At 38.2% G+C, this 18,045-nt stretch overlaps 1 protein-coding gene across 1 annotated transcript in view; it reads left to right on the top strand.

The window, feature by feature from the left end:
- The window catches only part of CFAP44 (cilia and flagella associated protein 44), a 47,033-nt gene that overhangs the window by 10,819 nt on the left and 18,169 nt on the right, over nucleotides 1-18,045 (top strand). The window contains exons 8-19 of the mRNA XM_069785772.1: nucleotides 954-1,068; nucleotides 1,565-1,729; nucleotides 2,964-3,119; nucleotides 3,750-3,797; nucleotides 4,881-4,980; nucleotides 6,229-6,323; nucleotides 8,816-9,025; nucleotides 10,592-10,702; nucleotides 12,421-12,573; nucleotides 14,444-14,665; nucleotides 15,147-15,289; nucleotides 16,190-16,460. Coding sequence (XP_069641873.1) covers nucleotides 954-1,068; nucleotides 1,565-1,729; nucleotides 2,964-3,119; nucleotides 3,750-3,797; nucleotides 4,881-4,980; nucleotides 6,229-6,323; nucleotides 8,816-9,025; nucleotides 10,592-10,702; nucleotides 12,421-12,573; nucleotides 14,444-14,665; nucleotides 15,147-15,289; nucleotides 16,190-16,460 — 1,789 coding nt within the window. The remainder of the gene's footprint in view (nucleotides 1-953; nucleotides 1,069-1,564; nucleotides 1,730-2,963; nucleotides 3,120-3,749; nucleotides 3,798-4,880; nucleotides 4,981-6,228; nucleotides 6,324-8,815; nucleotides 9,026-10,591; nucleotides 10,703-12,420; nucleotides 12,574-14,443; nucleotides 14,666-15,146; nucleotides 15,290-16,189; nucleotides 16,461-18,045) is intronic.

Here is an 18,045-nt window from a genome sequence, read left to right as displayed (position 1 = left end):
CTTAAGATATGACTTGGATACTATTGTAATAGAAATGATACCTTTAAAATTATAACACATCTAAAGTTTCTTTGAATTTTAACAGAGGAATTGGATCAAAGTCTGAGATTTGCTCTGTAGTTTGGTTGCGAGGTGGGTCTGAAATAGCAAATGGCTTATTTAGACCCAGAATGAATGTGGTTTAGAATACACTATTTATGGAAATCTGACAAAACAAAATCTCTTATAATCTTTCTTTTGAGCTAAAATACTATGAATAAACTCTGATATAGCTTTTATAACATGATAAACATGACCTTTCACCCAAATGTGGTCTCAAGTTCCAATTTCCAACACCTGTCTTCAATGTAATGTCTCCTGCACACACAGTGAACCATCCCTAATTGCAGTAGATTAATTTTTCTGTAATGCCGTAATTTAAAGTTATGTTTTATACTGCTAAAATTATAATGATCAAATAGAAATAGCTATGAAGATCTAGGATAAAACCTTTCGTTCAGTGAGATTTTATAGTCAAGTTCAAGTCCATGTGGGTACTTGGATGAAATTCAGTGAAGACCTTAGCCCCTTGGATATACAATGTTGAGCATCATACACTGAAGACAGCAAGAGTAAAATAGGTATCCCTAACTACGTGTATTGGTTGTAGCTGGAAAGATGTAGCTATGCATTTTACACTTACTAATTTTAAATAGTAGTTTAGTCTTCATTCTGCCCAGTCCAAATCCTTTTCCTAGCTTTTTCATAGGAGTAGTATAGGGAAATGTTTCTGTAATTACAAAGCTTTATCTCACTTTAAAAAGAAAACCCAAGGTCTCCTGTGAAAAAGAATAATAAATGAACAGCCCTTACCTCAGAGACATCCCTGGTAAGATTATTACAATGTCTTAGAGGGACTGAAGAGTGTGTTTAGGAAATGTTATATCAGAGGGGGATGTTTCTTCTATACTCAGGTTCTGGAAGATGGCTCTCACATTCACTGGTCTCAAGTTACAAGGAGCTTTGGGCAGGTTTGGAAAAACAGCAGTGACCGACATTACAGGTTATGTGGAGCTGCCTGATGGGAAAGTAAGTAAGAAAAAGTTTAATTGATTTTATGTTCCCTCTCAGGTTTTGATATAAAGTCTACTGAGTAAGTTGGAGAGTTACTATTTGCTTCAAAGTGATTTGAATTAGACCCTCAATGCACTGCTCTGACAAGCTAATATTGACATTAATTTGCCAAAAACCTGGCTTGCTTTGTAATAATTGAAAAGTACGGTTAGTATTGTAATTCCCAGACAAAAGATCTCTGTTGGCTTAGAGCTGAGGCTCCTCTAATGGGATAAAGAAATAAAAAGACTGTTAGCCCTAATCTTTAACCATTTCAGTGCTTGTAAATTATGTGACGTTGCTAAAAAGTTGAATCTTCTCACCCTTTACACATTCTCTTGCAAATATCTGTACATTGCTATTGATCTAATGCTTTCATGGAAGGAAGCCACAAATGTTTACCAGATTCTTGCCAATATTTCTGCATGGTTAAGTGCAGGTGCTTATGTGCTTATCTTCATTTGCATTGAAGGTTATCTCGGGGACTGAGTGGGGCAACTTGCTGCTTTGGGAAGGGGGCCTCATTAAAGTAGAGCTCTGTCGAGCTGGACACAAGCCCTGTCACAGTGGCCCTATAAGCCAGTTAGTTCTGGATGAAGGAGAACTTGTCACTGTTGGAAGAGATGGCTTCATTCGGGTGAGTTTTATTTCTGCTCTGCCTTTAGGTGTGCAAATTTGTGGTCAGCAGGTAAATGTTACATGTTTTCTTTACCAGGGCTTATTTATGGAGGCAATTTTGCAGTGCAGTTTCTTTCTGAGAATGAATTTTTAGAACAAATGGAATAAGATCACATCTCCACAGTGTATATATTTGAATTGGATAGTGTTCGTGCAATGTTCTCTGTTTAATAGTAGTAAATAAATCACCTTTTACTCTAGTAAATCAAAATAATTTTCACTGATTCTCTAATAGCTTTGTTCTTGCCCGCATTCTAACATTTTTTTTCCATGTGTAGTTTTGGCTCATCTTTATAATTTTCAGGCCTGTTAATACATTTGGTGTTATTTCAAAGGATAAAGTACAGCAATATTTGAAATTAATTTTCTGAGTATTTGAAAGCTCAGATTATTAATGTTAAAATGATGTAGAAATTAACTAGCATCTCAGAGATACATATACTGAAATAGTGGAAAAATTAAAAGAAAAAGCATCCTGAGGTTGACATATAATTCTATAAATTAAGATCAAAAAGTTTTCCTTATCCATACCACCAGGTTCTGATCTTACCTGTCAATTACCAAGGATTTTGCAATCTTGTTTGCCTGCTCTTTAGGGGAAGACATGATGTGTCTTCTGCTTATATGTGAAAGAACCCAGATAATCAACGGGAAGCTGACTGTTACAGGCAGTGGAGGGTTTCAAACACCCTGGATTTTTTGTTGCTGTTGTTGTTGTGTTTTATAAATTGATATTATCCCATGAGGAAAATTCATTTGGTTATAAGGGTACCAACTGATTTCTTGTCCTTATGCCACAGAGCAGAACATGGATGTGTTAGATTTCCCATTCTTTCTTCTGTGCTGCCTCAGTATGAGCAATGCTGAGAGCAGGCAGATACCATTTACAGTCTATAGTTCTGAGGCTGCCATGTATAGGTCTGCTAGTGTCAGGGCTGAATTTAATCTACTGTTGTTTCAGAATTGGACAGAGAACTTTTACATATACTTTGCATTGCACCCAAATGTATCAGATAGTAGTTGCTGATTGTCACTGTTCTAAGTTACATTCAAAGCAGTGAGGCAGATATGACAGGTTTCATACTCTACCTGTAGAATCTATACTCCCCTGGTTTCTTATAATTTTGAATTTCCTTATTAATTGTACACCTCCTCTCCTCCCCTTATTTTTTTATGCTTCCAACGCCATGAAGCTGTGGAACTTTGAGACAATAGATGCTGCTGATTCTGTGGATGACACAGGGTTACTGGAGGTGGAGCCTATGAATGAACTTCATGTTGGCAGGAATGTCAGTCTGAGTTTCATGTCAAAAGTTCATGACTGTGGACAGCCCATTTGGTACGCTCAGGTAAGATACACTAAAGTACATACATCTCTCTGGAGAAACACAGAATGAGGGAGGTGATGTTAAGTAACAGCAGGAGTCCATTACAAATCAGTGCATTTCTTTTTGGTAGAGTTCAATCTTCTTCTGGATATATACATAATCTTATTTTATATATATATAAAATAACATCTTCTTTCAAACACTGGAACAGGCTTCCTAGAGAGGTGGTTTATGTCCCAAGCCTGTCATTGTTTAAGAGGCATTTGGACAATGCCCTTAATAACACGCTTTAACTTTTGCTGAGCCCTGAATTGGTCAGGCAGTTGGACTAGATGATCATTGTAGGTCCCTTCCAACTGAACTATGCTGTGCTGTGCTATGCTGGGCTATATTTTTAGTGTATAAGTAACATGTGAGACTCTGGCTTTCAGAGCCAGAACTGCATAAGAATAGGAGAATGTCAAAAAATATTGTCCCAGTTCTGTTATCCTGGACTGATGGATAGGACTGACAGGGCCAACATCACCGCATTGTTTCTTCAGTTTCACAATGATAATCATTAAGGAATTTTTAAGGACTCACCACGGGCAGTTTTATTTCAAATTGAGTTTGAAAATATTCAAGTTACATGTTTTGTTTTTTCTTCTTCAGGATAACAACGGAGCAATCTGGAAGCTGGATTTGACTTTTTCAAATATGGCAAGTTTGTTTTCTTTTTCTTTCTTCTGATTTCTTCAGTTCCTTTGCAATAACTTCCTTAAACTATGCTCGATGCATCTGCAATGAAGCTTGTGTTTTATGAAGCTGCACGGTTGAAATTTTTAACATTGAAACAGATGTTTTTTCTTAAAAATTTATTTTCATAATGTTATTGATTATAATGATTGTGCAGGATTATAAAAAAACAATTTGATTTTTCATTCCTGAAATTTTGGCTGCCATATTCAAGTTACCTTAAAGGACTTTTATCCTCATAAACAGGTAATAAAAGGTGCATGGATGCAGGAAATGAGTTCAAGGAGTATTGATATATCCAATCTTGATAGGTGTTTGAAACAAGCCTTACTGTTATCTCTAAATGAGAAAAAGATCTGGGAAAAACAAGAAGATGAAATGCACTTCACATGTTTTATCCTACTGGTTACTAGTGTTACTGCTGGAGATGTTTTTGATGGAGACATAGATGACACAGTTAAAATGTGGGCATTTAATTTTCGCTCCCGAACATATTAAAGGGATTGTTCCCATTTACTTTGAGTGGAATAAAGTTCTGTGGCAACAGGTAAAATTATGTTCCAAGAATTTTGTGGTAAATAAAAGATGTACAAACATACTATAAAAACTAATGTAAAAAATGTATAGCAAAACATAGAATTCCTTGGATGATGAAATGATTTCCTAGGCAGCATAAGCCCTAGGCTTGAGAGCCTTTTCTTTGCCTTCAGAGCAACAGCTCTATGTTAAAAATACTAATTCCAAGCCTGAAACCACTTAATGAAAGGCATTCCCCTTTATGTTCACATAGAAAATGATGGATTTTTAAATTAACTTAATGTTCCTACAGTAATTTTGCTCATGATCTTCTTATGAACATTTAAATTAAAAAAAAAAAAAAGAAAAAAAAAAGGAATTGCATATAGGTACCTCATGGATGCCAAATTTTGTTCACACAAACAGCACCGGTTTAGATTTTTCAGGTTCACTGTAGGTATGGCTGGTAATACCTTGTAAGTCCAGCTCCAGAATGTAGCAGAATTTCTGTTCTTCTGTTTTGCGCTGCAGACCCGTGATCCAGAGTGCCTGTATACCTTCCACTCTGGAAGGATTGAGGCCATGAGTGTCTCTCCTGTTACATACCTTATGGCCACCACTGCTCTTGACCGTAAGTACACTATTCCTTCCCTCTCATGCCACTGTAACTGTTTTTGAAGAGCAATGATTATTGGTTTGGAACTATTCTGTTTTGAACTGAAGTTGTGTATTTGCTCTTGAAAAGTCACTTCACAGACAATTGTTATTCCTGGGATCAGTTCTTTAATAATTAAGACAAATCACTAATGTTTTGAAATAATGCATTAAGACTGCTTCATCTTAAAAGCCTGGGATTTTAATGAGAGAAGTTTTTAATGGGAAACTTTGTAAATTCTGTTCGTTCTGAAGGAATGGCTGAAAAGATGAGACATTTGGTTTTAATAACAGCACTTATATTCAAGGCTCTGGATCGATAAGTGTTGGGATTTTTGTTTTGTAAGGAATTACATACATCTCTAGTATTGTGTAAGTCATTATAAATATTAATATTTGTGGCTTTCTTAGAAGATGCAATAGCTATCATGCTCTCAACAACAGCTAACATGTAATTACAGACATATTTATTTAACTTATATAAATATTGCAATTTAGGCCTCTCACAGTTAGCTTTATCATGCTTTGAAAGAAGAACCACTGACCAGAACATTAACAATGTCATTTACACTTCTCAGAAAATGCTACAAGGTCTTTAACTCAACTCTTGTCAGCAGTATCTTGTCATTTGTCTGTGTTGTACAATGTACATGCTCTTCTAGCCTGAAGACAAACTCCTACCAGTTGAGCAAATGACACTTAGGATACATGCCAGCTGGAATGGAATTTTATGCAGACCAATATGTGTGTCTATGAATCTGTTAGTTTCACCTCTGGTGAAATTGGCTTTTCTTTGGACAGTCTCCCATTTTCATCTATTTAAATATTTTCCTCCCTAGGCAATCCCAAGTAGTAGCGTATCGTCTTTTCCTATGTTGTCAGTACAGATTTTTCCCTACAGTATGCCACAGAACTGTGATTACTTGAAAATTACACATAGTGGTCAGCATGGGACTTCTTATAACCCTCAGCCCTGAGAACTCTTGGGAGTGTGTAAGTTAAAGGGTGAAGAAAGCTTATGTTTTGTTCATGAGCACCATGCTAGCTGTGGTACTCTGTAGTAACCACCAGTCATGTCTTTCCAGGCTGGCATTGGATACTCAAAGAGAAAAATTAATAACATTCTATCCAGCTTTTAATTCAAATAAATAGACATTTCTCCATAAATCTTAAAAAGTAAGTGTTGTTGCAAGAAATAAATTCGTACTGTCTCCTTTCCATACAGGGTCTGTGCGTATCTATGATTTCATCAGCAACAGTCAACAGAGTGAAATTAAGTTTAAACAAGGAGGAACAGCACTGATGTGGGCACCTCGTGTTGTGAGTTTTTGCTGACGTGTTAACAAAAATTCATATGGGGCCTATGAGCCTGCCAGCATCAAGAAAGTTGCTCGTCATACAAGACCTTAATGAAGTCACTGTTAGGCCATGGTGGAATTTACTGTGTGTATATAAAAGTTTGTGGAGTAGTATGTATGTATATAGTATGTGTACAGTTTGACTTTACTGTGGATTATCAGGTATCCTACTTTGTGTCTTTCTGAGATTTTAAAATCAGATCTCAGTGTGCAGTCCTAGGAAGTAGTCTTAGTTTATAGACTAACAGTTTCTATTTAACCCACACGGAGTAATTGTCAATTAACATGAGTTCATTAACACATTTTGAAATGACAGCCCAGACAATCCACAAACATTTGGAGATAAGTCCTAAAAAAATGTTGCCAGAACTGATCATTTGTGTAGTGTGGAGTCTATCACTTTTAGACATATTTGTTAATTTTAATTAAAATAGTGTCTAGTTATGTCCTTGAGGAAATATAGCAAGCCTGGTGACTTAATTATAAGCAAATTTATGGGGGAAAGTGCTTACTTGAATTTCCAAGGCGAGGGTAACACTGGGACAGTGCTCTTAACACTGTAATTCTGGCCATGCAGACTTTCAGGGATGCTGTTAGGTGATACCTATACATTCAAGAGGTAAGCTGACTGCCACAATAAATTGTACAGCATTACAAAACTGACTCAGTTCAGTTTTACAAAAGTTGGTACTAAACAGTCTGAAAAATCAAGGGTACTTAGTTTATCTAGCTGCATTTAAAATCCTATTAGATACTTCCACATAGCTTAAGGTCCTCAAATGTGTTTGAAAATATGTGCTATTAATCTAAGAAAATTTCATCCAACATACTTTGAAGCATCTGTATACCACAATATCCTCATAGGCAAGGTAGCAACATACAGGTTAGATAAGTGAACAGTGACATGGATTTAAAACTGCCTAAACAGCTGTGCTCCAAGGGGTAGTGATCAGCAGCACAAAGTCCAGTTAGAAGCAAGCCTCCAGCAGTGTACCCTAGGCGTCATTATGGGTGCCAATATTCTTCATTAATTACCTGGACACTGGAGCAGAGTGCACCCTCAGCAAGTTCACAGATTATACAAAACTGAGATGAGAGTGGCTGGTACTCTAGAGGGTTGTGCTGGGATATGGACAGGCTGGAGAATTGGGCTGAGATGAATCTCATGAAATTTGACAAGGGAAAATGCATAGTCCTGCATCTGGGTAGGAAGAACCACAGGCACCAGTACAGGCTGGGGGCCCACCAGCTGGAAAGCAGTTCTGCAGAGAAGGATCTTGGGATCCTGGGGACACCAAGCTGACCACAAGCCAGCAATGCCAGAGGTCCAACAGCATCCTGAGCTGCATTAGGAAGGGGCATTACCAGCTGGTTGAGGGAGGTGATCCCTCCTCTTTACTCAGCACTGGGGAGGCCACATCTGGAGTGCTGGCTCCCTAGTAGAGGAAAGATATGGAATTAATGGAGTCAATCACAGAGTCATAAATTTGAGGTCCATGAGTGACTCCTCTTGGTCATTTACTGAGCAATGCTATTGTACACCTGCTTATTACAGAGGGGCTTTTTAAGGTAAGACATTATGGGCTGATTTTCCCAGGTAACAGGAAGACAGTTACCCCCAGCTCCCTTCTGAACAATAAACTTTTTCATACCTAAGATCATACTTTTGCCAATTGGTCACAGAGCTTATCCATTCACTCTCATCTCTTCACACAGCAATTCTCCTTCTGGTGTGCATTAATAATGATCTGTGCCATGTCTGGAGATGGCTCAGCTTGTACATTGCTTCAAGACACTACCATGTATGGCTAATATCAGCTAAATATGCAAGTCCAGCTAGATCCAGCTAAAACACCAGCCTGTTGCTGTTAACTCTTCTCTCTCACAATTCAAGCCTGTTAGCAATTGGCTTACCTACAGGGCCTATGGACTCCACAGCCTCCTCTTTCCACCTCAAGTAGCTGTCCCTGTTGACAACTGTACTTTACATGGAGTCAGCCAGACCCAAGTCTGTGCCCTCACCTCTTCAAAAATCATACGCACATTTGATGCCCAATATTATATTCAGGATAATATAATAATTCCTTTTTTGAGTTCTAACTCTTGTCCTTAAGAAGCTATTGATATATTTGTATATCAGTATGAATTACCTCTTCCTCAGATGTTACAACCACATCCTCATTAACATTTCCAGTCTCAATGGCATGTTATCAGTAAAAAAACCCAAAACAATCCAAACAAAAAAAATAATTCCCAGTCTTCCCATTCCTTTTACGGTAGCATGTTAGAGAGAATAAACAACATTTCCCACGTATGAAACACTCTTTGTGCTTTAGCAACACTTCCATGTAAGATGAGTTACAGGTTAACACCAGAGCATGTGCCATACAGATTCCTATTCTAAGCTCTCAGGTGTACACTGTGATTTTTTTTTCTTCATTCTTCCACTCAAAGGTAAATCCTAAAGGAGGTCTAATTGCGGTGGGGTTTGAAGATGGTGTTGTCCGAATAATTGAAGTTTATGATCCCAAAGGACTGCCCGTTCTTGCAGGACAGACCAATACAGAGAATGCAGAGATAAATCTGAAACATGTTTTCAAACCTCATGCTACTGCAGTTACAGCCTTAGCATATGAACGAAATGGAGATGTGCTTGCCACAGGGGTATGTATCACTTCTTTCAGTTATTTTTATTAAGCCATAAGTGTAGAGATTATTTAACAAGAAAAGGTAAAGTTTGTTTACTGACAACACAGTTATACTTCTGTTACTGCTGTTGATTGCTTCTTGTAGTTCTCTGCAGTGCTGGGGGAAGAGGAGGATCTGTTTGCACTCACATTTGTTTTCTGAAGGAAAGCAACCATGCAATTCATACAATTCATTTTGTGAATTACTGGACTGTTTAGTGTGAATACTGTAATCCGCTTTGAAGATGGATTTGGTTCATTTTGGAATTAGTTTAATAGTAACTTGGAATTAGTAAAAGCAAGTCCATTTGTACACCACCTTGGCAGCACTCCAGCTGCTACCAAGCACTGCTTGGCCTTACAACAGTATTGACCAGTTGGTTTGTCAGTGTGCCTGCTAGTCTTTGAGATGATTTCCAGTCAATATTGCCTCTCTTTGTAAAAGCTAGCCTTCATCCATGATCAGTGCATTTGCAGTTACGTATTCCTTGAACTGGATCACCATGCATTTCACTTAATGCAGGATTTAAGCTGCCATACTGTTGTGGTTTAACCCCAACTGGCAACTAAGCCCCACACAGCTGTTTGCTCACTCCCCCCAGTGGGATGGAGGAGAGAATCAGAAGGGTAAAAGTGAGAAAACTGGTGGGTTCAGATAAAGACAGTTTAATAGGTAAAGCAAAAGCCGCACACACAAGTAAAGCAAAACAAGGAATTAATTCACCGCTTCCCATGGGCAGGCAGGTGTTCAGCCATCTCCAGGAAAGCAGGGCTCCATCACGCCTAACGGTGACTTGGGAATACAAATGCCACAACTTCAAATGTCCCCCCTTTCCTCCTTCTTCCCCCAGCTCTATATGCTGAGCATGACATCATATGGTCTGGAATATCCCTTGGGTCAGTTGGGGTCAGCTGTCCTGGCTGTGTCCCCTCCTGACTCCTTGTGCCCCCCCAGCCTCCTCGCTGGTAGGGTGGGGGGAGAAGCAGAACAGCCCTTGGCTCTTTGGAAACACTGCTCAGCAGGAACAAAAACATCCCTGGGTTATCAACACTGTTTCCAGCACAAATCCAAAACACAGCCCCATACCAGCTACTGTGAAGAAAATTAAATTAACTCTACCCCAGCCAGAACCAGCATACACGCATCATGTTGAACATCAGTTCTGGATTTTCTTGTTATCCAGGGTAATCAGCCTGTGCTGTCTTATCTGAAAAATCGGGCCTGAGCCTGAGCTTTAAAGGAGCTCCTGGGGCAATAGGCAGGAAGCATATGGCTGGGGTGCCAGATGAGGCCCATCAGGACAATTAAGGGCTATGGGTGCACTCAGGGCCCTGGAGCAAGGTGGGTAGGATTTTTATTTCCTCCCTGTAATCATCAAGGAAAGCTAATTTTAAGTTCCAATGTACTTGTAAGTCCTCCTGTTGAGGCACAAAACATTTAAGTATGTGTTTATGTTGTGAAGTACTTACAGTCTTTCGAATTTTTGGTCAGCTTCGATTTAGTCATCATCTTTGTTTTTTTTGTTTTTTTTTCCTCTCTCAGAGTAAAGACAAAACTGTTTTCTTTTTTGCTGTTGAAGATGAATACAGGCCAATCGGATTCATCTGTGTCCCTGGGCCTGTGCAGGCGTTACAGTGGTCTCCACCTTCTCATGTGAGTAATACATGTTTGTTTTCTTTCCTTCTTACAGTGTTAAAATGTCATTTTGAAAAGAACTTCCAATGAAAATAGATGAAGATCCATGACCCTAGCCATGTTCTCTATAGACAATGCAAAAAATGTTTTGCTACTTTGTTCTTCATGCTGCTTCAGAATGACAGGTTCTGTGTAGCTGTATCTCTGGTTCAGTCACTTTGAAGGTATTTTGGACTTTGGATAATAAAGAGCAGAAACATGTGCAAACCACCAAATTTTGCTCAGCTTTTTGAGTTCCTGCCTTGAAGAAACAAGCCTGTGCCTTAGCTTTTGGAAGGTCTTAGTCTTCTTTGATAACAGAGTTATCTGAGCATTATTGCCTGTCCCTCTTGCCCATATTAAAATAGGCTTTTGCAAAGCTTTCGGACCATATTAAGAAAGATTTTGTGTGCTTCTTTGAATTCACACTCTGTGTTTGAAGTGTGTCAGTGACATATTTAAATAGATTCTTGCTAATATTTTAAAAGTTCTGTAAGGTTAGAGTAACATCTGAAATTTTGGTTGGTCCAGTATTCTGATTTAGACGGGAGATTGTTCATTATATTTAGATAGTGACAAAGTGGCCAGCAAGATATGTTATACTAGTGCACAGTGGTAAAGTGTAGCTATTATTGCTTGTTCATGGGAACTGATAAAAACTGCATTGGCAAAAGAGCTCTTGCTGGTATGAACCGTATCTTACTGCAGAAATGACAGATCTTGATCTGACAGTTGCATTTTGAGTCCTTTCCTTGAGGACAAGGTATTCCTACTTACTAAAAAAAGCACCCATCATACCTTTGATGTGTTAGGTTCTCTCTGAGTAATTTTGTCTACTGGTGTCAGTTCTCCACTGCTAGATATGAACACTTATTCAACATAGTACATGCATCTGAGTGTTACACTACTTCTTGTCTCTTTAAAAAAAAACCACCTTGATGATTAAATACTATACATTTAATGAATGTATTTGTAGGGCTGAGATTTTATAGACATAAGAACCGTATCTTTTCTAGTTAAGTAGTAGTTCCATAGTAACTCTAATATACCCCCTTTGTACGTTTTTAGTGATGGGTCAGATAAAATAAGCCTCTCTCTATTCTCCAGATGGCTTAAAAAATTGAAACTAAATACAGATTTGCCTTTTAAAATCTCAAACCACTAAGTAAGTATTACCCTTACCTCACCTATTCTTCCTAACTTTGCATTTTAAAGGATCTGGCAGGCACCAGCAAAGAACAAACAAACTCAAAGCTAAATAGCATTTGGCAAGATTCTGAGCCCAGTCTTGAAGGTATAAGGGATTTATTAGTATAGAAACATATGAACTTTCAAGCAATTATCAAAACAAAACCTCAGCTCCTAACTTTTGGGTCAGATCCATCCTTTAATTTAACCAAGCTCCCAAAATATCATTGTGCTGCTTCCAGGCTAGACAGTGTCAGAATGATAGCTGTTCTGTATATGGCAAGGACTTCTTCAATTGCTTAGCTTTGCCTAGCATACATAGTATAAAAGAAGCTCACTGGTTTCTGATGTCCATTTAAAAGAGTCCATTTAAATAAGAGCATAGAGTTAATGCCTCCTGGCTGGAGTTTTGCTTTGTGCCTATGCATCTTCTGACTAACTTTTTCCCATTTCTCTCAATTCCATGTATACATCTGCCCTATACTTGTGTTTTTTCTGGTTTTGTACAGGTGAAGAGCATGCTGCTCATCCTTTGTGAGAATGGCTTTGCTCTCCAGGTTCCTGCCCCTCTCCCTGAGGAACAGGATACAGTGTCCACCTATCAAATAAAAAACCTGCCGATGCAGTACTTCCATTTTTATAGCGTTAAATCCCGAATCAAGGTAAAGAACTCTTCTGTGGAGGAATTTCATGTTCTTCATGTGCCAGAGGATAAAACTACCCAAAAAGCTTTCTAGTCCCTATACTGCATCATAGGATTTTTGCTAAGCTTCTTGAACGGGAAGGTCAGGTAGAGTCCCTTTGTGCCTGAGTTTCAACATTTGAAATTACAAGTTGTTGTCTGTTTATTCAAGTGGAACATACACCACACTGAAAGCATGATGTGCATTTTGATTAGAATTAAAAGATAGCATTGTGAAAGGGAAAGATGGTATAGCACATTAGTTCTTAAAATATTTTCATTTTGGTAATTTTCAGAAAAAGTAGGTTTCTGGTGGTTGATGTCAGCCCTGTAGGAAATGCCTTTGAACAGTCATAAAACACCCATGTAGTTACTTTGAAGCAAACATGAAACATCCCTTTTTTTCAGCAGTTATATATTTCTGATTTTTTAAAAATGTTGTAATAATTTTAAAGGTATGTTTTTTATTTCTGAATGAGAATTAGCATTTTAGAAGATATGCAGGGCCAAAGGAAAAGAGTTATGCCAGCTTTCAGCTATCGTTAATTTTGTGAAATTGAAAAGCAAGCTGATGTTAGGCTCAGGAGTAGAGCTCCAGTGAGCAGGCTCTCAGTCCAATGTTCAATCCACCACAATCCAACAGCCTCTCTGATTCTGTTCTTAACCTGTGATTTCTCTGCTTTCTCTAGTAATTGCTCCTGTCTTCTGAGCGGTGCATTACTGAATGTCAGGCAAAGCCTCATTTCTTGTTAAAACTAGGAGGAAGTTAGTATCCAGAAGAAAGATTTCTTGGTGGTTTTCTCACAGGAGGAACCACAAGAATGATCACAAAGCTAGCATACATATGTAAGGAAAGATTGAAAGAATGTGTGTGGAGTTTTTTGGGGACTGTTTTTGTTTGGTTGGGATTTGGGTTTTTTTAGTCAAAAGAGAAGAATATTGTTGGGAGACACTATAAATCTTTAAAAATAAAAAAGGTTTCTACAGGGAGAAAGAATATTAATTGCTCTATTTTTCCTCTAGGAATAGATCAATAATTAATAAGTTGCAACAAGGATGTTTTAGATAAGGTGCAAGGAAAGATTTCTAACAGTAAGGGTGGTGAAGCACTGAAATAGTTTGCGTAGGCTGTCAGTCCCCATAGTAGACTTTTAAAGGGTAGGTCAGACAAACATCGGCCGATAATATTTAAAGTTTAGCTGATTCTGCTTTCGGGCAAAAGAATGCTCTTTTGAGATCCTTTCCAGACCTTTCTCTATGATTTGCTATCTAATATCTTCTTAGGAAGATCCTGTTTTAGAGAATGTTTGATATTTGTGTATGCTAAAGTAGGCTTGAAAGGAAAGGGAGGTTTAAATATTTTATAAATCCAAAAATGTCTTTCCTTCATTGTTCAGAAGGAGTAAAGTCTATTACAGCTTCTCTTTTTACTCTACATCAATGATGCATTAGAAGTTGGGAATCTGAGTTCAGCTTTCCAGTGCTTTTCTTTCTTCTGGGCAGGCAGAGGACAGGGCTTAGGAGTTCTGCAGAAGTAGTATGCTAATAGTGGTTAATTTGAGGAATAATCCCTCTGAGGAAATGCTGGTCTGCTTCTCAGGCAGAATGGTTTCTGTTTCAAAGGACCATGAGTTAAAATACTTCAGAGGGGATAAATGGGGGCATTTTCACTGGAGAGTCCTGTGAAGTCTGGTTGATCTCTGCTTAGTTGAAGGAAAAGATATTTCTCTAGATATTCTGTGTATATAATGCCAGGACCACCTTGGATTTCATTTATGGGACTCCTTTAGTCAGTAACGCATGGAGTGCCTTGGTTTCATGTCTCCATGTTTCTCTACTTGTTGTAATAGCTGGAAGAGGAGATTGCACTGAGAGAGAAAAAAAAGCATGAGAAGGAGAAAGCAAAGCTTGAATGGATAAAGCAGCAACAGGAGATGGGAAAGGAGATAGAAGAAGAAGAACCTGAAGAGGAACCCGAAGAAGAGCCATTGCCACCTCTCTACATACCAGAGGAGCCCAGTCCCATCCTCTGTGGGTTTTATTCAGCACCAGGAAAATTTTGGCTTTCCTTGGTAAATCAATTTTTATTTCATATTGATGGGATTGCAAGATGTGGCAACATTCCCTTCACATCTGGGTGCCTTAGAAAACTGATTATTTGAAACCTGTTATCTCTGGGACATGGAATCCCCTTCATACTCAATAGTTTCAGTGGTCTTTGTGAAGTAAATCAGTAGTATCACTCCAATTCAGATTGTTCAGTAAATTTCCATTAGGTATGCTTCTTGGTGATGCCTGAATGAGCACAAAGACTAAGCTGTTCCATCACAAGCAGAAGGTAGAATTTAACATAATGGTAGGATGGCTTGTAATGCCAGTGATCGTGAAAGATTTTTCTCTGTGGGCAAATATGATTTCTAGATGTTTGGAAGTAACATTTTCTAACCCATAGTAGATCATTAAGGAAGGAAGAATTGTTCTGAAAATTGTATTTACCTGGTCAGCTGCTTCAGTGTCCTTTTGTTACCATTTCTTTATGGTCCTTCTCTTCAGGGTGGGTATGACTCAGGGTTCCTCTATCATTGTGAATTCTCCTCAAATCACCAAGATGACCCTGAAAACAGGAAAGATGAACCCTTTGAAGTGATTGCTATTGAGGACACCGACAACAATCCCATCCACCAAATCTCCTTCTGGTAAAACATTGTAGTGTAACAGCTTCCCGATAAAACTTGATGAAATGGAATTTGGAAGGGAGGAGTGTACACTGCTTTGTCCCCTTTTAATTGTGGGTCAGCTGTAGTACACAGGAACTCTCTCTGGTTTTCCTGGCACTGAGTTTCACTTAAAATTCCTCATGGACACAGCTGGGCACTGTGTCTGACAGAATAATTTGAAAAGGCCTTTCAAAGATGAAAATGTCTGATTTCTAATTAAGTACTGATTAGGACTCAAGCATCCTAGATTGCAGATCTCCAGGAGACCCATTAGAAGTCTCTGCAAATTGTGATCATCAGAACAGCAGTTATTTTTGCTAGTTAGCAAAGAGAGGACACAGTTAGCCCTCAAGGAGAACATGGAGGGATCAGTCCATCCCTCTTGTGCAAAGAATACAGGCTTCTCAGGATATTCTGTGAACAGTATTAATGAAAAGGGTAAACTGTTTTCAGACTCCCAATATTATGTTCCCTCTGTAAGGCTAGGCATGATCTGCATCTAAGGAAGCAGGTTTAGCTCAGGCTTTAATCTACAGCTGGCTGCATTCACCACCATCTATACTAGATGAAAAGCAGGGAGAGAAAACTTTTTGCTAGCTCTGAACTTGGTGTCTGCTACCCTGCACAACTCAGGGCTAAGACCAGTTACATGATACCCAGCAAGTGCTGGAACGTTCCTGAGCAGCCAGTTAGCTGGAAAAAGTTTGTAGAAGTATCACACATACTTTAAATGGTCCAAATAATTTGCTCCTAGCTTACAAACTTGGGAAGGCTACATTTATTCAGATAGATTAGCTCTTCTAAAAAATTATCACATTTTGAGCTGTGGCCCTGTTACAAGTTGCCTGTTATTACTGTTTCTTGTTGCTTATTTGACAGTACCAGCAGGCTACTGATGTTCTGTGGGATGCAGAATGGCGCACTGCGTGTTTATCCCCTCCAAGATAAAGACCTCTCAGCGAATACCCTAAAGGAATACTGGTCCTTCAATGTACATGACAATGATTATGGCCAGATCCAGGGGATCTGTTCTAGTTACAATGATAGATTTCTGATTACCTGTGGTGGAGATGGAAACATTTTTACTTTCAACATCTTGTCTCCAGAGGATGTTCACAAAGAGCTAAAAGCCAAAATCCCCTCTCCTAGGGTAAGCCGCTACCATCTTTCACTGAATTAGGCCTATTTACTGTGAAACTATTGTAGATGGGCAAAATGCAATTCAATTATTTGGCATCATAGATCTTTCATAGCAAAAGCTGAAGTTTCCCAAACAATTTGGAAGAATAGTTCTTGCAAACATTCCCTTATAAACAGGCACTATGACTGCATTGTTCCTTCTCAGTGTTTTGTGGTTTTCTCCAAATAAACATTGTATGTGTTGTTCATATGTAATAGTCTACTAGTCTTTTCCCACTCATAGGTGTAATCATGCACATTCCTAGAATGAAAGAACCACAAAGATTTGTTATACTTAATACCTGTCTTGGATTAATTCCAGTAAAGTATGATTCTGCTTTGGATGGGGATTCTAGAAATCATGTTGGAGAATACCAAATGTGTAGTTTCTCAGTGCATTGAGTACCATTCATATACAATTCACAAGCTGGATTTTTTAAATTTGTAAAATAGCACAGCATGATGGTGATCCTGTTTATTTTTCATTCTTGGACAGGATTAGCAAGTCATGATTTTACAGGTGTTCTGTAATCACTGTAGATCTCATCACCTTTAGCATGTTTGAACAGATGACACTGGAACTCAGTAACAGTTCTACGGATAATACACAAGAGAGAAGTGTCAACTCCCCCACTGAAAACGTTCAGACTTCATCGGGTTTTTTAGAAATCTCTTGAATGCCTGAATTAAACAAATATAACTTGAAAGAAGCAGTGAGACCTGTTGAGTAAAGAAGTGCTGTCATGCACAATGAATTTTCAAGTAGATATAAATTCAGTACAGTTTAAAAATCTTGAAAGTGTCCACATAAAAGAAATTCAACTTTTAAATATTTTTAATATTAGTTGGTAACTACATTTTGAAAGATGCTTGATAAGGGAGACAGAGAGGAAATTGTGATTTTGGTCATTTAGTTAAATTGTTCATGACTAGTTGGAATTCTTTACCAATATCACAAGAATATATAGCACTGAGAATAGACTCAAAATTATTTTCTTAAACTAAGTGAATGATTGGAACATGTGATATGAGAGCCTTGCTAGCTCCAGTATTACAAGTAGTGATTAATTTACAATTATAAAGCATATATACAGTTTTATCATTTTGAGTATGTAAGTAGCTCTATATAAAGATCTTTATGGTCAATTTCTATTGTTCAGGCTAGCAACATTGCTTAATGACTGTCCTAATAGAGCTTTTCCCTTATCAAAGTATATCTTCATTAAGTATCTATTCTAGTTTTAAGTCATGTGGAAGATTTTAAAAATTCCATCTTCATTAAACTTAATAAGATTCTTAGAGAATCAAATACAAATCCTCTGAAACTAATTGAGTTAAATTACAGATCAATTTAGTGTGACTGTATTCACTGTAGGATGATAGGCCCCCCCTCTTTTTTTAGAGCACGACTGCCTAGGGAAATGAGGCTTGTGCGACTGCAGCGTCCATCCATCTGTCATTCTTCACAGCTAATAATTGTGAACCCATTATGCAGTCAGCAGAAGCAAACCAGATTAATTACACATGTAACTTGGAATTAGCCCAGGATATGTTGT

This window comes from Haliaeetus albicilla, chromosome 6 (genome assembly GCF_947461875.1).
Source record: "Haliaeetus albicilla chromosome 6, bHalAlb1.1, whole genome shotgun sequence".
NCBI lineage: Eukaryota > Metazoa > Chordata > Aves > Accipitriformes > Accipitridae > Haliaeetus > Haliaeetus albicilla.
This window is presented reverse-complemented; position numbering and strand designations above follow the sequence as displayed.